At 44.6% G+C, this 22,856-nt stretch overlaps 1 protein-coding gene across 7 annotated transcripts in view; it reads left to right on the top strand.

Moving 5' to 3' along the window:
• Positions 1 to 22,856, top strand: part of BLNK (B cell linker) — a 319,789-nt gene that overhangs the window by 239,527 nt on the left and 57,406 nt on the right. For 6 of the 7 annotated variants that reach the window (XM_068258679.1, XM_068258680.1, XM_068258685.1 and 3 more), the window contains 4 exons: positions 9,512 to 9,561; positions 11,410 to 11,447; positions 12,993 to 13,082; positions 20,291 to 20,441. In XM_068258679.1, coding sequence (XP_068114780.1) covers positions 9,512 to 9,561; positions 11,410 to 11,447; positions 12,993 to 13,082; positions 20,291 to 20,441 — 329 coding nt within the window. The remainder of the gene's footprint in view (positions 1 to 9,511; positions 9,562 to 11,409; positions 11,448 to 12,992; positions 13,083 to 20,290; positions 20,442 to 22,856) is intronic. The other variant, XM_068258681.1, reaches the window with a different exon arrangement.

Here is a 22,856-nt window from a genome sequence, read left to right as displayed (position 1 = left end):
AACCATCTGCAGAGGGCTGCTGTTTTCTATCTATTGAGTGGATTAAAACACCTATTCCCAATTAACAAGGGTAATTAGGATGCTGTAGAACAGCCTGGACTATTTGGAATGGTATAGAACTTTGAATTTTCACACAGACTGTGACAGTCTAACGGTATGAATAATTTTGGACTGGACACTTTTTTACTCAAATGTAAATAAAAGCTTGAAGGAAATGCTGTAGCAATCCCTGCAATGTCAGATGCACAGGTTCTAATAATCTAGTCATACCCAGAGTCCACCTGAAAACTTTTGGTCCCAGAGCTTTCTGTCATGCCGTTCATACTTTATGGAACTCCTTACCTCAGTAGATCAGGACAGCTCCATCCCTGGACGTTTTTAAATCCAGACTGAAAACCCACCTGTTCAGTTTGGCATTTGTAGAAATATAATTTTGTTGTGTTAACATTTCATCTTACTATCAATTACTGAATGTGAGAGAGCCTACGCGCTTTGAATCCTATGGGAAAAAAGGGCTATAGAAATGTTATTGTATTGTATAACTTTAAAGAGAACCTGTAACAACAAAAAAAATCCCATGGGGGGTGCTTACCTCGGGAGGGGGAAGACTCACGGTCCCAATGAGGCTTCCCCCTCCGCTGTAGCTGCAGGCAGCCCAACGCTGGCTCCCCCGAACTCTCCCGCAATCCAGGCTCAACAAACTCGATATAGCTAATATATTTACCTTCCCTGGCTCCAGCGGGGGCGCTGTTGAGGCACTCAGCATGGAGATAGGCGGAAATAGCCGATTTCTGTTGGGTCCGCTCTACTACGCAGGCGACTTGCGCCTGCGCAGTAGAGCGGACCGACAGCGATCGGCTATTTCCGCCTATCTCCGAGCGGAGAGCCGATACTGCGCCTGCACTGGAGCCGGGAAGGTAAATATTTACATCTCCGATCTTCGGAGGGGCACAGCGAGACCGCCATGGGACACAGGAGGACGGGGGGAAGCCTCGATAGGATCCGGAGGCTTCCCCAACCCGAGGTGAGAATTCCTCAGGGGAACTTTTTCTCATTACAGGTTTTCTTTAAGTCAAAATTTTCCAGGAGTATGAATTATTATGGGCAGCACTGTATATATGAAGTACATTTGTCCCAGAGTAAAATACAATATAAATTAATTTTTTTCTATGTTGCCTTCATTTACCATAGGCAATAAAAAAATCTGACAGCAGGTTTTAGACTAATACATCTCAGAATCAAAATCCTTTATTCTGCCAAGTACAAATGGGGGGTTGTACCCGGAATTGGTTTTGGCTCATACAGGTTCTGGAAGGATGGGGGGGTCAATGCCGAAAGCCAAGAGCCGAGGCTTCCATACTACGGCGCCACCAGTCGCACTTGGCAATCATCTGTCATCCCTAAGGAGACCGGGGAAGGGGGGGAGAATCAGAGGGAGGTGAATGCCCAGCTCTTCACGAAAGAAACCTGTGATAGCTGACGCCGGCGAGTATCGCGATTGCTGACATCTGGCAGTGCTGGGGTAAGTGTTCAGTTCAATAGGTGCAGTAATGTTCATTTCTGTGGTGGGTCCCGACTCCTGGGCAGCAGTCGGCAGGGTTGGTCAGGTCAAGAGAATCTGGCTGACGCAGAAGCATTCGGCCGTGGAGGCCCTTACATCTGGATTAGATACTGGCATCATGGAGGGGCTGAGCCAGAAGTGTCCCTGCTGTGGTGGAGCAGCAGCAGCCGATGAATGGATGAAGCCGGCATCCAGCCAGGCCAAAGACCAATATCCTCATGGGGGGTCTCTCGGGGTTGTCTTCTGAATGTCGGCTGCTCAATCCATCTGCCGGAATAGCATGCAAACAAGCAGAGAGGCCTGCTGGCATCTTTTGTAATAGATCCTCTCCAGGGAGTGCTTTTGTAATGAATAAAGAAATTCCCTATGAGAAAATAGACTAGTCCAAAACCAGTTAGATTTTTATCACCAACTGCAACAAGGAAAAACGTAATTTACAATGCATTTTACTTGAGAGAAATGTGCATATTATATGTCTGTGGTTTTTTTTGGTAATAGTGGTATTTTAATACTATGGTTAGGATTCACTTATAGTATAGTCCATATAGTGTTCATGTTTTACATAGCATTTTTCAGGGAACATAAAACTTTTCCTGTCATTAACTGTCCTTCTAAGGGGCTCACGATCTAATGTCCCTAGCAGAGTTTAAAGTCAAATTTGGTGGGAAAGCCAAATCATTTATTAGATCTCTTTTAATTGGGGGAAATGGGTGTTATGCAAACACAATTTATAGAGTTGACAATCAGCCAGATCATCAATGTGTTGTTATATCTGCAGAAATATCCTTATATCTGCACATCGTACGTCGTGTTTTACAGAGTATATATTGTCACTAACTGTCCCTCAGAGTGGCTCACAATCTATTTCCTACCGTAGTCATAGGTCCATTGTAGTCGATGTTAAAAATGGCTCAAAGGTCCCTGGGAAAAAGGATGGCCACAAAAGTATTATCCGATAATCTATATACATCAAAAAATTCATAATATCAAATTCCATGCATCCTGCCAACAATATAGAAATGCTTAATAGAAAATGAGAGTTGGCTATTGGGTGCATGAAAAATTACAAAAAGCTTTATTATACACTATCATTATTAAAACTAGCACATAAATACATACTGGAAAAAATCTAAGGAAAAGATCTAAAACAAACACTCAAACCCCCCGGAGGGTAACCCCCTAGCGAGAATCAATGAGGCTGCAGTCCTCAAACATTCCCCATACATGAGTCCAGCTTTCAAAAAATGAGTATACGGTATCCAATATAGTAATGCAACCAGGATGGTATAATTGTTGAGATGGACGTCAAACCTTAGATGAAGGATACATCATTGTATAGAATGACATCTAATGGATCTGTGTCCTGGAGATATCAAGAGCACATATCTGTATAAGTTCACAATCCAAAGATGGATATGTATACTTCTTATGGGAAAAAGATGGAGTCAGCCAAACTGTAACACAGCTTTGTGCTAAACACATGCAGATGTAGATATTGGTAAGCCAAGGCATTGAAGTCCATATAGATCCCAATTAATACAACATGGACATAAGCACGTGAAAGTCCTTAATATCCCCCAATCGCAGGGAAGACAGCAGCTGATGTATGCTTGATGCAAGATAAGCCGTGCAGATGCCTGGTGCAAAGCGTAGCAAGTAAAGCAAATGCATAGATGTAGTGGGTGGAAACTGGAGAACAGACACGGGGAGAACATACAAACTCCGTGCAGATAGTGTCCTGGCTGGAATTTGAACCGGGGACCCAGCGCTGCAAGGCGAGAGTGCTATCCACTGTGTATCTGTATCTGTATGTATGTATATGTGTATATGTATAAACACACACACAGGTAGTCCTCAGTTAACGAAAGAGCTAGGGACTGTAGGTTAGTTCTTAACCTGAATCTGTTCTTAAGTCGGAACATTGAGCCATCTCTGTCCCCTGTACCTCCTCTATGCCCCCCTGTGCCTCCAGTTTCTCCCTCTGTGTCACCTCTGCCCTTTGTACCTGTTTATACAAGTTTAAAAGCCATGTTTTCTTTGATTTTTTTTTTTAAATCAAATTTCTCAAAAACTACAAGTCTAATTTTGAAAAACATTTTTTGACTCGTTCCCATGGAAACAGAGAATCCATGCCGTTCGTATCGGCGGGTTGTTTGTAGGTCGGGCCTTCGTAAGTCGGGGAATATATCTATCCATCTATATATCTATATATCCTGGATGGATGGATGGATGGATGGATAGATACAGTGGGTTGCAAAAGTACTCGGCCCCCTTAAAGTTTTCCACATTTTGTCATATTACTGCCACAAACATGAATCAATTTTATTGGAATTCCACATGAAAGACCAATACAAAGTGGTGTACACAGGAGAAGTGGAACGAAAATCATACATCATTCCAAACATTTTTTTTACAAATAACTGCAAAGTGGGGTGTGCATAATTATTTGGCCCCCTATGTTTTGATTGCAGTCAGTTGCCTATGGACATTGCCTGATGAGTGCTAATGACTAAATAGAGTGCGCCTGTGTGTAATCTAATGTCAGTACAAATACAGCTGCTCTGTGAGGGCCTCAGGGGTTGTCTAAGAGAATATTAGGAGCAACTACACCGTGAAGTCCAAAGAACACACAAGACAGGTCAGGGATCAAGTTATTGAGAAATTTAAAGCAGGCTTAGGCTACAAAAAGATTTCCAAAGCCTTGAACATCCCACGGAGCACTGTTCAAGCGATCATTCAGAAATGGAAGGAGTATGGCACAACTGTAAACTTACCAAGACTAGGCCGTCCACCTAAACTCACAGGCCGAACAAGGAGAGAGCTGATCAGAAATGCAGTCAAGAGGCCCATGGTGACCGTGGACGAGCTGCAGAGATCTACAGCTCAGGTGGGAGACTCTGTCCATAGGACAACTATTAGTCATGCACTGTACAAAGTTGGCCTTTATGGAAGAGTGGCAAGAAGAAAGGCATTGTTAACAGAAAGCATAAGAAGTCCCATTTGCAGTTTGCCACAAGCCATGTGGGGGACACAGCAACCATGTGGAAGAAGGTGCTCTGGTCAGATGAGACCAAAATTGCACTTTTTGGCCAAAATGCAAAACGCTATGTGTGGCAGAAAACTAACACTGCACATCACTCTGAACACACCATCCCCACTGTCAAATATGGTGGTGGCAGCATCATGCTCTGGGGTTGCTTCTCTTCAGTAGGGACAGGAAAGCTGGTCAAAGTTGATGGGAAGATGGATGGAGCCAAATACAGGGCAATCTTGGAAGAAAACCGCTTGGAGAATGGGGGGGGGGTAGGGTCTCGGGCGCGACCTAGTGGACAGTGTCGTGCGCAGCGGGTTATTGGGGGGGGGGCTGGGGTTCGAGGGCATAGCTAGCATAGTTGCCCCAGTATAGGGAGTTTAGTTGCCCCAGTATGGCTAGTATAGTGCCCCAGTATAGCTAGTATAGTGACCAGTATAGCTAATATATTGTCCAGTATGGGTAGGTAGTGCCCCAGTATAGCTAGTATAGTGCCCAGCATGGCTAGTATAGTGCCCAGCATGGCTAGTATAGTGCCCAGTATGGCTAGTATAGTGTCCCAGCATGGCTAGTATAGTGCCCAGCATGACTAGTATAGTGCCCCAGTATAGCTAGTATAGTGCCCCAGTATGGCTAGTATAGTGCCCCAGTATGGCTAGTATAGTGCCCAGCATGACTAGTATAGTGCCCAGCATGACTAGTATAGTGCCCAGCATGACTAGTATAGTGCCCAGCTATAGCTAGTAAAGTGCCCAGTCTGTCATCTCCCCCTCTCCCCCGCGGCCACCGCTCCTGTCCTGTTGCCTTATGAGTAGCGGCCGCTTCCGGATTCCCCCCCAGGCGCCGCTCTCCTTCATCCAGCATCTCCGATAACATTAACATGAGCAAAGACGCGCTGCTGTAGGAGGGAAGGAGGCGGGGCAGCGGCTTCCTGTACCGGCGATATGCATCACCGCTACCATGGAAACTGCTTCCCCGCCTCCTTCCCTCCTTACAGCAGCGCGTCTTTGCTCATGTTATCGGAGATGCTGGATGGAGAGCAGCGCCTGGGGGGGAATCCGGAAGCGGCCGCCGCTCATAAGGTAACAGGACAGGAGCGGCGGCCGCGGGGAGGAGGGGCAAGATGACAGACCTGCCGCGGCCCAGCTGGAAACTGCCAACGGACCGGCAGTGGCCCGCAGCCCGGTGGTTGGGGACCCCTGCCCTAAAAGACTGGCAGCTGTAATTGCAGCAAAAGGTGGTTCTACAAAGTATTGACTCAGAGGGCTAAATAATTACGCACACCTCACTTTGCAGTTATTTATTTGTAAAAAATGTTTGGAATCATGTATGATTTTGGTTCCACTTCTCATGTGTACAACACTTTGTATTGGTCTTTCATGTGGAATTCCAATAAAATTGATTCATGTTTTTGGCAGTAATGTGACAAAATGTGGAAAACTTCAAGGGGGCCGAATACTTTTGCAACCCACTGTAGATAGAGATAGATATATATAGATATAGATATAGATCAGTACTGTCGAGTTGGATCACTGCTTTGCCTTTAATCACCAGTTTCAGCACAAATTTCAATTACAAAGTGTAACCAAGTGATTAGTGTGTTGAAAATAATTCCACCTTGCATTAAAGTCAATGCAAATTACCTTAAATTGAAAAGTCATCAGGAACTTAACCAACCCCGTGCCTAACCTTAACACCTGTTATGCCTGAACTACACTTAACTCCTAAGGCACCCAGCCCCCCCATGACTATTTTCGTCATCATGGGCGACCATAGTAAAATCTGCAATTATCGTCAAATGATAAATATGGCACCCATCAGGCACGAGGCACCTGCTATAATATCGAGCACTATAATTATAATTTATTGCTGCTAATTGCAACTATTACCATTGTCACCCACAGCAGCTCCATTTTTACCAGCGCTTTTCCAGCGCCGTTTTTATCTGCTTTGAGGATATGCACCTGGGAGTTAAGCGCTGTAAATAAAGATCGTGAACTTCCGCCCCGGCCTTGCCAGTAATGATCAAAAACTGCCGCAGATCATGTGAAAGATAAAACAAACAAGCCTCCGTTTAGCTTTCATGAACTTTTATGTAACCCAGTCGCGGCCATTCTGCGCAAGAGAAGTGCACTCTCTACGTATCGCTCTGGCCGGCGGAGAGATACGTAGAGAGCGCACTTCTCCTGCGCAGACTGGCCACGACTGGAGGAAGCTACGGGACTCTGTACAGAAGACTGAGAAGTGTGAGGACGGCGGCGTTGGAGCGATCTGTGCGCATGGGGCTGGAGGAATCCCCAGGTATGTGTAAAACTGTCACAGGCTTTCAACTCTGGTACACTTTAGGCTACTTGCACACCAAGACGTTGCGTTAGGTGCCACGTTAAGGTCGCATAACGTGCACCTAACACGACGCCTGGTGCTCTTCGATGTGGACGTCAGAGTGAGCCGCGTTGTGCAGCTTACTCTGGCGTCCGTGATGCCGTAATGCGTACTCTTGTGCTCATGCGGCATCACGTGGTCCCGCCGGCCAATCGCCGCACAGAGCGGCCGCTCCGGGAAGTAAATACTGCACGTCACGCAGTGAATATTAATTAGCCATGTGCCTGGCTGCTCTCCGCTCCTCCCCAACATGACTGCGCATGTGCAGACAGACTAACGCGGCTTAAGCCGCTCTAACGCCGTAGCATGCTGCACTGCCTTAAGAACGTGCAGCAACGTGGGCAGTGTGAACAGCCCACTTGTGTTACATTGCTGTGCGTTGGGGAGCGTTACAGGCTGCACCAACGTGCGCCTGTAATGTCTTAGTGTGTAAGCAGCCTTAAAGAGAACCTGTACGGAGTAAAAATATTTAAAATAAACACATGAGGTAACTTCAAATGAACATTACATAGTTACCTTGCCATCAGTTCCTCTCAGAAGCTCACCATTTTCTTCTGATAATAATCCCTTCCAGTTCTGACATTTTGTCAGATCTGAAATATATCAGTTGCTGTTAGTAAAATATCAGTTGCTGTCAGTTATAGCTGAGAGGAAAACTGATGTACCAGGTAATGTCCATGTTTCCCTATGGCTCAAGTGGGCGATGTTACAGTATAACAGTGTGCTGACCAGAAAGCTGTTATGGGTAATGGCCATTTTCAAAATGGAGGACGGAAAATTCCCTTGATCACAGTGAACAAACAGGAAGCGGGAGAGGAGAAAGACACTGAGGAGTAGACTACATGGGAGGTAAGTATGACTAGTGTGTGCTTATTTTGACTTTTAATTTTCAGTTCAGGTTTTCTTTAAGGAAGAGCGTAGCGGAATGGCAGCTCTACACAGCAAGCACAGGCACTAAAATGAATATGAAGGCGAGGCTCACACTTGAGATTTGCATGTGTGAAGTGAAATGCATGGAATGTTTCCCTGTGGAGATTTTTAAACACAGTAGTAAAAAGTGCATTTTCCTGCTGGGGGGGAGGGGGGGGGGGATATACCGGTAATCGGTTCTGTTGCTTTTTTCCACACACCGCATGTGGTTCTCTATTGCCGACAGTCAGCTGCTGTCAGCCAAGTGTGCCAAGACTGCAAATAATCGTCCGTGGAAATATGCAGCCATTTTAGGCGTAATCAAGTGGGACCCGTGCCAAAGTGTTCATTTGTGAGCATTGCCTTGAGGCACTTATCACTGAGAAACAGAAACATTTTTGCATGCATTTTTGTTAAAATTTGCTCCAATTTTTACACTTTTTTTTTTTTTGCTAATGAAAGTCAATGGGAATTTGCATGCGATTGGCGAATGTATGCTGCAAGATGTAGGGTTTTTTTTTCGTACATGTGCAGGCACAATTTAGCAAATTTTAGCAGCAGTGAAATTCTCATGCGAATTTTAATAAGTGTTTACCCTGCCTTAAAGGGGAACTGAAGTAAGAGGTATACAGAGGCTGCCATATTTATTTCCTTTTAATCAATACCAGTTGCCTGGCAGCCCTGCTGGTCTATTTCTCTGCAGTAGGATCTGAATAACACCAGAAACAAGCATGCAGCTAGTCTTGTCAGATCTGACTTTAAAGTCTGAACCACTGAAGCACCTGATCTGCTGCATGCTTGTTCAGGGGCTATGGCTAATAGTATTAGAGGCAGAGGATCAGCAGGGCTGCCAGGAAACTGGTATTGCTTAAAAGGAAATAAACATGACAGCCTCCATATACCTCTCTCTTCAGTTCCCCTTTAAGCTGAATACTTGCCTAGTGATGGAGGAAGATGGATCCAGTGGCGTTTCCCTGACGATGAGCGCTCCCTGTTCTATCTTCCTGCCACCCGCTATGTGCGAACGAGACTTCAAGCGATCGTGGCACTTTGTGTGGGAGTCCTTGGCACTTTGTGTGGGAGTCCTCAGGGATCCTAAAGATCCAATCAGCCATGGCGGTTGTTATAGTCGCGCGACGCTAAAGGTCGTTTGCGTGATCGTGCACCTGCACCTGTGCTGCAAGATTGTGGAAAATTGTGGCGTGAGTGTAGGCCTTTACAGTAAATATATCGCACAGCGGATGAAACGCCTTGTGGATAACACCATAACTGAATCCGATTACAGAAACCAATAACAAATGTCAAGTAAATATCCCTACAGGGACAATAAAACCATTTCAATAAACAGCGCTGTATACAATAACTAAACACAAACCACATCTAAACTACAAACAAGGCAAGGTGTGCATTTCTATTGCCAGTTTCAACCTTCTTTCCTGTTCTTTTTTTTTTTTTTTTTTTTTTTTAATCCCAGCTAAGCTAACCTGTTGTGCAGTATGTGTAGCATTAATATGCCTCAGGATACACTAATATTTACTGCCGACTTTGTGTTTTTATCTAAGCAGTGTGTTTTCTTCACTACTGTACTAAAACTTTATTTACAAGAAATTATTCATATCTGTTTACAGTTTAACAAACAAACCTCCACCAACCGTGCCAAGAAGAGACTATGGACCAGGTAAAAACAGACTTAAAGAGGAACTCCAGTGAAAATAATGTAATAAAAAAAGTGCTTCATTTTTACAATAATTATGTATAAATGATTTAGTCAGTGTTTGCTTATTGTAAAATCTTTTAAATCCCTGATTTACATTCTGACATTTATTACATGGTGACATTTTTACTGCTGGCAGGTGATGTAGCTGCTGCATGTTTTTTTGGCAGTTGGAAACAGCTGTAAACAGCTATTTCCCACAATGCAGCAAGGTTCACAGACAGAGAACTGCCAGGAGTACATACTCATGAGTTTCTTGTGGGAGGGGTTTCACCTCAATCAGTCATACAGCGCCCCCTAATGGTCTGTTTGTGAAAAGGAATAGATTTCTCATGTAAAAGGGGGTATCAGCTTCTGATTGGGATAAAGTTCAATTCTTGGTCGGAGTTTCTCTTTAACTGGAAAAAGTACATACGGGTAATAATGATCATAATCTGCAAATTACGATTACGTAAAGTGTTGCAATTACGGTCGTAGCAGAAAAGTTTCTGTATCGTGTTAGCCAAACAAATTGTGTAGGTAGAAAAAACAAAGTTTTGTAAAAGTAATACCTTTCAAAGGAACCCTAAAAAAAATAAAACTGGGGCTTCCTTCAGCCCATTGTAGGCCGCGAGGTCCCCCGGCGTCCTCCTGGCTCCTCTCCCGGTCCAGGCTGGCAGCTCTGTTACCGGCGACTTTCGTGCTGAAGGACGGTCGGTTCTTCCTGAACGGAGACGCTCCACGTCATCACGCTGCCCGCATCGCGTCGGCCGGCTTGACAGTCCTGCGCATGTGGGGTTTTCTAACTCTGAACCGCGCATGCACAGGACTTTCACGCCGGCTGGCACGATGATGCATAGTGGCTGGCGTGATGACATGGAGCGTCTGTTCAGGAAGAACTGGCCGACCTTCTGCCCGAAAGTCGCCGGTAATGGAGGCACCAGTGGGACTAGGAGAGGAGCTAGGGGGTCGCTAGAGGAAGCCCCAGATAAGTACCAGTTTCATTTCTTTTGCGTGCTCAGGGTCCTTTTTAATGGCTAACTGATAGATTTAAATGATGCAAGCTTTCTGGGATCTAGTCCGCTTCTTCAGGCATATTTCCAGATGTAAGCTGAAGGAAAACACTGATGCAGGTAAATGGTAAACCTAAAGATCACAGTTTGTGCATTCTATGGATTTAGAACCCTTTCAAATAGGAGACTGAACTGCATGATCCAATACTTGCTCCTTCACAGCCTGAAAGAGGAAGTATCCGTGAGCTGGAAGCCATAGTGGAGTGCAGTATCCAGATTCCATATGTGTAAAGACTTAGGTTCTGATCAGCAGTTTCAAATTCGAACACATCAACACTATAGAAAAAACTTAAACCTATGCTGGGCAACTTGCAGACAAACATTAGGCTAGAAACCCTCTAGGAGCAATTTCTAATCACTAGTGATTTGAAAAAGCTCTTGCAAATGCAATGCTATGGGGGATTTTTATAAAATCACATTGCTCAAGTAGGATCACACCCATAGCATTACATTAGCAATAGTTTTCAAATCGCAAAACGCTCAGAAAATCGTGTGTAGTGGGTTTCTGGCCTCACATTGATTGGAAAGACTTACAACAAACCTTGCTAATTTTGGGGCAGGCTTATAAACCAGTCTTGAGGGCAGCACTTAGATCTGGCACAGCAATCAAATGGCATACCTGCCAGATCGCCTTCAGGCAGCAATCGCAGATATTTTTTTAACAGCTCACCCCCCACCCCCACCTCACAGATGTAAAAAATAAAAATTTGGCCTGTCATTACGATTTAATTCACAGCTCTTTTTTTTTCTTCTACTTTAGAGCCATCAGAGGAGGATGAGTGGTCAGACGAAGAATCTGTAAGTTTTTTGTGAGGTTTTTTTGTGTGTGTATTTCTGGTAAAAAAAATAACTTAATCACTTACTGTATCTGTTCTTGCATTAAATTGGTGGGACATTGTATTAAAGGGACACTTAAAGAGTAACTGTCAGGCTGCAGAAGCTAATTTAAACCTCTATTCTCCTGTGTTAAACAGTTTAGAAGGAAGTCATAAAGCAATTAGTGAAAATAAAAATCTCAGTTACCTTTGATGTGTGCTTATCAGAAAGGCTGTTATAGAACCATAAGGACGCAAGCCGCATACTAAACTGCAAAGCATTCTGGGGCCCTCCCCTCGGCTGCTAATGAGACGGTACAGGAGCTTCTAATCAGTCCAGCGCGTAGCACTGATAAATCTCGGGCAGAGTACACTGCAGGAGTCAGCTATTGTTCCTAGCCACATGGCTCATTAATATTCACTGCACACTGTGTTGTTCAAGTAGGAGCTTATCTGTGATCAGGAAGCAGGCAGGACATGACGACACATTTGACAGAAAAACATGGAGCCTGCCATGAGCTGTCAGGAGCATCTATCTCTGCATATACTATATACAAATTCTGTGAAATCCAAACGTGGACAGTGAAATGCATATGTAATGTAAGTACAGCCAATCTTTAGCTACTGATATATGTGTTTATTTTCTCTGAGACCTTATACCTAACAGCTCCTCTTTAAGCCAGGAATAAAAAAATCAGTTTTACTTTCCTGGGGCTTCTACCAGCCCCCTGCAGCTGTCCCGTGCCCTTGCAGTCACTCACGGAGCCTCCTGTCCCCCGCGGCCAGCTAGTTTCGTTTTCGCTGATAGGCCTGGCCACAAAGATTTTTCTTCGCAGAGGAAATTAACTGGCTGGCGGCGGGGGACCGAGGCTCCGTGAGTTACTGTGAGGGCGTGGGATGGCTGGGGGGGGGCTGGTAGAAGCCACAGGTAAGTAAACTGATTTTTTTAAATTCCTGGCTTAAAGCAGATCTGAGATGAAAAACTAACTATAACAAGTAACTTGTCTATATATCTTATCTAAAGTTTAGATAGTTTACACAGCAAATTTAGCTGCAAACAGCTTTCATAGAATATGATTATTTCTTCCTGTGATACGACAGCAGATTACAAACATTACAAACAGGCAAGATTACCTGCATCTTCTGTGAAAAAGAAACCTACCCCCCCCCCCTCCTCCCCTGTGCCTCTGAAATCTCTGGCTAGTAATACCTCCCTCTCCTCCTGCCCAGACTGAGCTCCCATGAGCCCTTGCTACTGTTAAGGCTCTCTGAAAAACTCTGGGCGAGGCTTTTTTAGTTTATAGGGAATTAGAGTATTAAAACAAAAACAAAAAAGTATTTGGCTTGAGGAATGCCCTATAAACAATAGGAAAGGAACACACTTATGCAATGAGTAAAAGTTCATCTCGGATCCACTTTAAGTGTCTCTTCTGTGATTTAAGCTGTTTTTATTAAACTGTTGGCATTAACCTGTCTAACCTCTTTACGACCTTCCAATAAACCTGAATGAATAATCTGGACAAATTAGACCAAATCCACAGTGGTGAAGACCCCAGATTGTCCTCCATGTGGCTCCAAGAAAACACGACCATTCCAAAAAATTCTGTACGGTCGGGGGGTATGACTCATCTTAGTATTTGTGTGAACTATGCATGACCTGATTTTAAGACCTTAATCAATCAATCAAATATAAGTATGAAAATCCAGATTTAAAAAAATCATTAAAATAATACACTAACATTTTTGTGTGCTAATCATAACTTCAATGTTTCCTTGAGCTATTTGACACTAAAAATATTTCTGCATGCATCCACATCCAAGTTAAATGTCAATTTACAAAGATTAAAGCATTTGATAAATCAAGTAAAAGCTATTGGTATTTATCTCTAGCTCTGGCCAGCCGGTAACTAACAATCTCCATGCGGTAAAATTAACAGATGTAGCAGACAGCCAGGCAGCAATAGGGAGAGCCACACAGCCCTGCTTCTCACCCCATTTGATCCGATACTCTGCAGGGCAGGACTTCAGAACAGCAGAGGAGACATTTTAAAAGGCTTTTCTGTATCCCTTTAGATGTGCATATCTGTATACTGATACACAGACGAGCTCCCTCTAGTGGCTGCAGCACATCTAAAGGGATGCACTGGACAGAAAACCCCAACTCATGCACACCACTTGTGGGAAGACTCTTAAGGTAGCCATACACTGGTCGATTTGCCATCAGATTCGACCAACAGATAGATCCCTCTCTGATCGAATCTGATCAGAGAGGGATCGTATGGCTGCCTTTACTGCAAACAGATTGTGAACCGATTTCAGCCTGAAACCGTTCACAATCTGTTGTGGTGGTGGTGGTGCTGCTGCCGCCGCTCCCCTCCCCCGCTGCATACATTACCTGCTCCGCCGGCGCGAGTCCTCCCGGTCACCGCTGCTCTGTCTGCGCTCTGGTCTCCAGGTCCGGCATGCTTTGCTTCTTCCTGCCCGGCAGGAAGTTTAAACAGTAGAGCGCCCTCTACTGTTTAAACTTCCTACCGGGCAGGAGGAACTGAAGCATGCCGGAGACCAGCGCGGACACGGAGCAGCGGTGACCGGGGGTAATGTATTGCCGCTCTATTGCGTCGGTCGTCGGGCAATCGAACGCCGCTAGCGACGCGCTCCCTACCCGCGGGCGATTGACGGTAATTTTCCGTACGGAGTGATCGTCGGGATCGGATGAAATGGATCGAAATTCGGCGTGTAGCGCGAACGATTGGCAGCAGATTCGATCCCAGTGATCGAATCTGCTGTCGAAACGGCGGCAAATCGGGCCAGTGTATGGCCATCTTTAGTTTCCTGCCTGACATTCCACAGCTGGTGAGACTTACCGAGCAGGGCTTAGTGAAGTGAAGCATGTTTTTTTCCTGTATATTACTAAACTTCTACCACATGCAGGAAATCTTTAGTGAATTTGGAAAAAAAGTGTAAAATGCGGTATTTTACCGAACTAAATTATTTTACTGAACTGCCTCTAGTGAATTGAGGCCTATGTCTATCCAAGTGCAAATAGCATGTGCAAACACTGTGCACAGAGAACAGCTCTGCTAGCTTTTTATTTGAAGTGTCAATGCAGGGAATACGTGGACATCAGAATAGAAGCTGGATCAGCAATCAAAGTATTTTTTGCAATATTGATCAAACCTCATGCTGTTTTAACCATGTTTCATTAAAGGGAACCGTAACTGAGAGGCATATGGATGTTTCCTTTTAAATCATACCAGTTGCCTGGCAGTCCTGCTGGTCTCTCTGGCTGCAGTATTGGCTGAATCACACCTGAGACAAGCATGCAGCTAATCCAGTCTGACTTTAGTCAGAGCACCTGATCTACATGCTTGTTTAGGGGCTGTGGCTGAAAGTATTAGAGACACAGGATCAGCAAGAGAGTCAGGCAACTGGTATTATTTTAAATGGAAAAATCGATATCCTTCTCAGTTTAGGTTCCCTTAAAGGGATACTGTAGGGGGGTCAGGGGAAAATGAGTCGAACTTACCCGGGGCTTCTAACGGTCCCCCGCAGACATCCTGTGTTGGCGCAGTCACTCACCAATGCTCCGGCCCCGCCTCCAGTTCACTTCTGGAATTTCTGACTTTAAAGTCAGAAAACCACTGCGCCTGCGTTGCCGTGTCCTCGATCCCGCTGATGTCATCAAGAGCGCACAGCGCAGGCCCAGTATGGTCTGTGTCTGCGCAGTACACTCCTGGTGACATCAGAGGGAGCGAGGACACGGGCGTGCAGGCGCAGTGGTTTTCTGACTTTAAAGTCAGAAATTCCAGAAGTGAACTGGAGGCGGGGCCGGAGCATCGGTGAGTACTTTAAAGTACTTTAAAGTGGACCTGAACTCTTGAACATGACAGAAGAAAAGCTTATAGAAATGCACCCTGTATGTAGTTAGACAGTTTAGTCTGTCTAATTCCCTCTCATCTGTGTCTAATCACAAGTTGTAATTTGATCCCACAGCTGTATCAGCTGGCTGCCACTAACTAGTAGACACAGGATGTTAACAATATGGCTGCTTCCATGAATGCAGGAAGTAGACACACTGCAGATTTATTGCAGGATTTGTCAGCTGTAACAATTTTTTTCTTTAAAGGTTCTTATGCTGTTGCTTAACCCTTAGAGCAGAGAGAGAAACTTATGAGTTCAGGTCCACTTTAACACTTAAAATGACTGTACTGAGAAGGATATGGAGGCTATTATGTCCATTTCCTTTAAAACAAAGCCGATTGCCTGTTCATCCTGCTAAACCTCTCGTTCCATTAAGCCTCAGATCCAGAACAGGTATGCAGATCAGGTTCTCTGACAAAAGCTTGAGCACACTTTAGCCTAGTGCACACCAGAGCGGTTCGGCTGCGTTTTGCGATCCGCTTGCGGCTGCGGGTACGCTTGAGTAATGTATTTCAATGGGCTGGTGCACACCAGAGCGGGAGGCGTTTTGCAGAAACGCATACTCCCGGGCTGCTGCAGATTTTGGATTGCGGAGGCGTTTCTGCCTCAATGTTAAGTATAGGAAAACCGCAAACCGCTCTGAAAAACGGCACTTCAGAGCGGTTTGCCAGGCGTTTTTTGTTACAGTAGCTGTTCAGTAACCGCTTTACTGTAACAACACATGAAATCTACTACACCAAAAACGCTTCACAAAACCGCAAAATACTAGCTGAAACGCTACAGAAAAATAAGAAAAAGCGTTTCAAAATCTGCTAGCATTTTGCGGATCTGCTAGCGGTTTTTCGTGTGCACCAGGCCTTCGTCAGACCACACTAGTCCTATTCTTGTTTCATGTTCATGATGCAGATACTGCTGGAGCAAAATCAACCGGGCAACTGGCATTGTTTAAAAGGAAATAAATATGGCAGCATCCATATCACTCTCACTACAGGGTTGCTTTAAAAGCAAACTTGAAGCAAATGTAAACTTATGATATAATGAATTGTATGTGTAGTGCAGCTAAGAAATAGAACATGTGTAGCAATGAAAAGTCTCATTATTTTTCAGTACAGGAAGAGTTGAAACAAAACTGTTTTTATTTTTTGTTATTTATTGCATAGATAACAGTTATCTATGCAAAAGAGTTTCTCTGAGCTCTTCCACCCATTTGGGTGGAATACAGTCCTGTTTTCTGAAGCATTTAAAGGATACCCGAGGTGACATGTGACATGATGAGATAGACGTGTATGTACAGTGCCTAGCACACTAATAACTAGAATGTGTTGCTTTTTTTCTTTCTCTGCCTGAAAGAGTTAAATATCAGGTATGTAAGTGGCTGACTCAGTCCTGACTCAGACAGGAAGTGACTACAGTGTGACCCTCACTGATAAGAAATTCCAACTATAAAACACTTTCCTAGCAGAAAATGGCTTCTGAGAGCAGGAAAGCGATAAAAATGGTCAATAGTTCATAGATTGTAGCTCTACTTCAATGAATGTGTCATTGACTAAAAACAATAAAGCAGTTAAAAGTAGATTTAAACATAAAATAAAACTGTGGACTATCTTAAAAAGTCATTTTTAGTAGAAGGAAGATAGTTACAATACAGAGGGTGTGGTTGTAAGACTGAAACGTTGACAGAATGATGCAAGTTTATAAAAAAAAAAAAAGCCATATAACTGAAAATAAAAATGACTTTTTTTTTTTTTTTACTTTGCTACTAATGTTCTATTCATTGTCCGTGCTACACATACAATTAGTTATATCATGAGTTTTCTTACGTTTTCTTTCACTGCAGGGTTGCTTCAAAACAATCAGTTTAAAAGTACTTTGCTCTAAATTTATTTTTGTGATAAGTGTACTTCTGGGGTACTGTCAACGTTATACTAATCACTCACTCACTCTACCTACCAGTTCCGTTTCCTATTATTTCTATTGGTATTGCCCGCAAGATTAAAGATTCCACAGCAGTAATTGAGAACAAAAAATTGAGAACAAAAAAACAGCAAAAAAGGGAAACATTTTTTTTCAAGTAGCCAGTTGAAATATGCTGAAAGTATCAAATCAGATGCCATCAGTGAAGGAATTTTCATATCTTGGTAACAAACTGGAGTGAATGAAGAACCCCCATAGGAAAGTGAAGTGCAACACCAACACTTGCTATTATTTCAAAGAAAAAGAGAATAAAATGAATTGGATCCTCCCAGTATTGAAGTAGATCTGTATATGCTTCGCTTACAATGCACTGTATAGTAGTCGCTAGGGCGACTGATAACTCTGGGGTCCTCTATGCCCCACCCCCAGCAAACCCAGCCCACCAAGCCACCTGCTCCCCCCCCCCCCCCCCCCCCCCATATTGGTCTCCCCAATGCACATATGTATTTGTACTGTTACTAATACTGTTCCCCCTCCAAGTCATAGCAACTTGGAGGGAGAAGTAATTTGGGGTCCGGTGATCGCCCCCTTCAGCCCCGCTGCCTCCTCTTCTCCATGTGGTGCGTGTTATGTGTAAATAGCCTGCCCCGGGTCATGGGGATGAGGCAGGCAGCAGGGATGAAGACTGAGCGCGGACCAGTAGCGCGCTGGGACAGGTGAGTTATTACAATTTGCCACACATGGTGCAGGGCTCTGGGAAGAACACCTGGGGGGCCCGGCAGCGGTTGAGGGCCCTGGAGAAATTTACCCCTTTGCCTTAACCCTCTTGGGGATAATCCCAAGCTGAGCTCGGGCTAAGCCGCCACAGAGGATTTCTCAGGCCCTGGTGGCCTGATTTGCATAATTTTTTTTTGTTGCACGCAGCTAGCACTTTGCTAGCTGTGTGTATATACCGATCGCTGCCGCTCCGCGCTGATTCGCCGCTACCCGCCGTGCCGCACTGCTCCCCCCCCCCAAGACCCCGTGCGCAGCCTGGCCAATCAGTGCCAGGCAGCGCTGAGGGGTGGATCGGGACTCCCTCTGACGTCACGGCGTCGTTGACGTCGATGACATCATCCCGATCGTCGCCATGGCGACAGGGGAAGCCAAACAGGAAATCCCGTTCTGAACGGGATTTCCTGTTTGCTTTGATTGCCGGAGGCGATCGGAGGGGGTGGGGGGATGCCGCTGCACAGCGGCTATCATGTAGCGAGCCCTGGGCTCGCTACATGAGTTAAAAAATTTAAAAAAAATAGTGCTGCGCCACCTCCTGGGCGATATAATTGTATCCCCCAGGAGGTTAATGGCAGTGCCGGCCCTGCCTTCCTCTGTCTGTAGAAGTGAGTATGGTGTAACCCGATGGCTTTCACTGTCCTTGTGTGCTGTGCACAGTGGGGATAGTGCATGATGTGTCTGTTCAGACATGCACTGTTCACTTGCAGGGACATTGCCACACGGAGCTGATAATAGTTGTGAGTGAAAGCTGCAACAGAGGTGCCTGTGTGAAGCGCTTCCAGCATGGACAGCTATGGTTTGTGTGTTATCCTGAAGGCTATACACAGCGTACAGGAACAGTGGAGGCCGCTGGATTAAACCATCCTCACTACTACAGATTCAAAGGGAGGTCAGGGAGGGAAAGCCATGCCGTTTATCCTCCCCTGGAAGCAGTGTAACATGCCACAAAAGCATCGGAAAGAAAAAGTCTGTTGCTAATGAACACAAATCCTGCTAAGCAAAGAATAAAAATAATTATTTGTGTATGTTTTATACACTTTTTTTTTTTTTTTTTGTAAAAGGTACTTTTGAGGCCTGTAACTTAATTGAATATTTAGATTTTAATTATTTAGCAATAGTGCCCCTTTAATTTTAGTGATGTCATGTTCTCCTCCAGGTTAATATTGACATTGCTGCAGAAGTAGCTGAAACTGGCGGGACATATTAAGCCCCACAACTTTACCCAAACAAGGGATGTAAGGCCCAGACTTCCACAACAGAAAAGCCAATGGAAACACATGAGTTCAGGTCCACTTTACAGGAACTCTGAAATATACTGTATATTGCCATTGGTGCTGTATTTGGGCATCTTTCAACAATAACCCCTTTCTCCCCCATTTAAAGCAAAATGAACTCGCCTTCTCCTATACCAGGGTTTTCAAACTCCAATACAGCGTGGGCCGAAATTGCACACATTGGGCCAAGTCACAAGCCAACCTCCCTTCCTTATTAAGTTCCCTTGTGTCTAATGGCTCCCCTCTCTCCCCTGTGCAGTTCCCTGGCATCTAGTGGTCCTCCTAACTCCCCTATACAGTTCCATGGTGTCTAGTGGCCCCCTTCCCTCCACGTACATTTCCCTGGTGTCTAGTGACTGCCCTCCCTCCCCTATACAGTTCCGTGGTGTCTAGTAGTCCTATCTCTCCTATACATTTTCCTGGTATCTATTGATTGCCCTCCCTATATACATTTCCCTGGTGTCTAGGGAATGCCCTCCCCATACAGTCCCCTGGTGTCTACTGCTTACCTCCTTCCTCCACCATATGGCTTCCCTGGCGATCTAGGGCTTCACCTCCAATATAGCTTTCATAGTGGTTTAGAGTGGGCCAAACATAATTAATGCAAAGTGGGGAAATCACTGACTGGCCAAATCTGATGGCTCCGTGGGCTGCATATGGCCTACGGGCCAGAGTTTGACGTGTATGCTTTATACAAAACAAGGACAACAGTCTTGTCCTCGTGAATACAGTGTCTAGATGAAAAACCGCACCTCCTAGGGGTAGCCAAGCCTTTGGAATACACTAAAGTACCTCAGTGTAGTACTTGAAGAGCAGAAAAGCATGCAAGGTGCAGTATGCTTTGGTTACTCTAAAGTGAAAATCTGGTAAATTCCCCTTATGAGTCTATCTGTCACTTCCTGCAAAGAAGGCATTTTTATTATGTGTATACGTTTGTTTACAGGGAAGTGACTATGATAATCCAAATGAAGCTGACGAATATGTAGTCCCTTCTGATGATACAGACGATGCAAGCTATGAACCTACACCAACTGAACAGCCTACCTTCACCCCTCAATCTCATAGGTTTAATGACCGAAACGGAGGGTATGTCGGTAAGTACAGTTTCAACATTTCCAAATCAGAAGTCCTGTGGACCTGTGTGATAAATGGACTCCCCCCAACGCCCATCACACCACCAAATGTTCTAACGGTCTGAATAAAGTCCTGCTCCATCAAACAAATATTAATAATGTTTCCTGGATATCTCTAATTCTTTTTCAGGGCAGTGGGATAAGTGGAATGGTTTATTAGACCAGGGTATAAACCATTCAGATAACCTTTAATTTTGGGGATGGTTTAGAAGATAGTTTTGGAAAAGGTAGTCCCGAAAGATCCTTGGACAGCCTTATTGCACTACAAAATAGAATATTTAAAGAGAACCCGAGGTGGGGTTCTGACAATGCTATCAGCATACAGAGGCTGGGTCTGCCTATACAGCCCAGCCTCTGTTGCTATCCAGATCCCTCCTAAGTTCCCCTGCGCTCTGCTATGCCCCATAAATCACAGCCGCGCTATGCGGGCTGTGTTTACCTTTGTACTGTCAGTCTCGGCTACTGCACCGCCTCCTGCATAGCTCCGGTCCCGCCCACGTCCCTTCCCTCCAATCAGCGGGGAGGGAAGGTATGCGGGTGGGGACCGGAGCTATGCAGGAGGCGGGGAGAGCAGCAGACTGACAGTACAGAGGTAAACACAGCCCGCTGTGACACGCTGAGTGTCAACAGCGCAGCTGTGATTTATGGGGGATAGAGCACAGGGGGGGGGCTTAGGGGGGGATCTGGATAGCAACAGAGGCTGGGCAGTATAGGCAGACCCAGCCTCTGTATGCGGATAGCATTGTCACAACCCCACCTCGGGTTCTCTATAAGTAAAGCACAATGGTCTTTAGCTTACTTTTAACTGTGTAGCAACTCCGACAATTGCACAATCCTGGAGAAATCAGTTTGTCTCTTTTGAAGAAGTTAAGAGTAGGGTCACAGCCTTTATGGTCGAAGAACAGATGGCAAGTATTCTGGATGTTAGAATTGAGAAGTTTCACAAAATCTGGGATGCCTGGCGGTTGTATGTGGCCCATTATAAGAGTGCTAAGTGAGGACGTTCTATGTTTTGATCTGAGTTGAGCCTGATCTCTTTTCTGTCTTCTTTACTCTTTCTCTTTTTCCCTCTTTCTCCCTTTCTTCTTCACTTTTTTATTTCCTCTTTCTTTCCCTCCCTTTTTTCCCCCCACTTCCTTCCTTTGATTAGCTGCTGGGTCTATCTCAAACAGGCGGCTTCTCCTTGCCTCTCTCTTTTGGGCTAGGCCAAATGGATGTGTATATATAGGAGAAACCTTGAACTATTGCTTAGGTCTAATGCAGTAATACCCTGTAATAGTGAATTTGTAGTCTGGGGTGAGCATACGGTGACCTTATGAATATTTGCTGTGTTTCCATGTTTATGTGATTTATACTCTTGACATGCAAATCCCCCTTTGCAAATGCTTGTAAGTTATTCTCATGAAAAATTCAGTAAAAATCTTGAAACCGAAGATAGTTATGGAAACTAACAGGACATGTAAAAAAAGGTCCCTGGTAAAAAAGGGAAATTGGAGATGGCTAGAAGATCAGTAAAATTACCGGTCAACTGTGAGGCAGGGGTCACACTTGTCGGCTTTCGTGCGCATTTTCTGCACAGAAAAACTGTTTTTAACTGAGAACTCATGTTAATCAATGAGCTCTAAGTGTGACCCCTGCCTTAAATGTAGATTTCGCACGCAGAAAAAAAAACTGACATCTTGCGCAATTTGTCAGTTTTCTCTATAAATTACATTAGCTGTTGTAAGGTAGAGGTCACATTTGTCTTTCAGTTTTCTGAAAAGTGTAGAAACTGAAAGACAAGTGTGACCCCTGTTTATCAATTTGTGGCAAAGAAAATTATTAGAAATTACGACCAAGCCGGACTGAAAATTTCAGTCGATTGGACACAGCAGGAAAGTGGTGGTAGATTGACACAGATAAGGTCATGTGTGTGCCCACTTCGGCAGGCATCTAATAGACGCTAATGCAAACTAGATGCTGAGACTTTGAGTTGGGCACACAATAGGGTCGACTACGATGTTCGGTTTAGTTGGAGTAGCCAATCGGCTAGTACTTATAATAGCTGATTGGCAATGTAGTAGCCAATTGGCTAGTTATTTCAATTCATGTTTTGGTCTATTGGTGCCGTGGGGGGGGGGGGGGAGGGGGTTAGGGTCATTGTTTGGTATTAGGAGAGGAGGTTAGTGTTAGCCATTAGGAATTTAGGTCTATTTTACTGTATACACTGAAAGACTGGTGCGTTTTAACTTTCCATAGCAGTGCAAAAAGCTTTAAAGTGAACCTGAACCGAGAAAAATTAATTTCAATAAACACATGATGTACCTGCAAGTGATTTCTTACAAGATTTTGTCAGAACTGAAATATATCAGTTGCTGTCAGTTATTACTGAAAGGA

Source organism: Hyperolius riggenbachi, chromosome 10 (genome assembly GCF_040937935.1).
Source record: "Hyperolius riggenbachi isolate aHypRig1 chromosome 10, aHypRig1.pri, whole genome shotgun sequence".
Taxonomy (NCBI): Eukaryota; Metazoa; Chordata; class Amphibia; order Anura; family Hyperoliidae; genus Hyperolius; species Hyperolius riggenbachi.
Note: the sequence above shows the minus strand (reverse complement) of the source record. Positions and strands in the feature narration are given on the sequence as shown.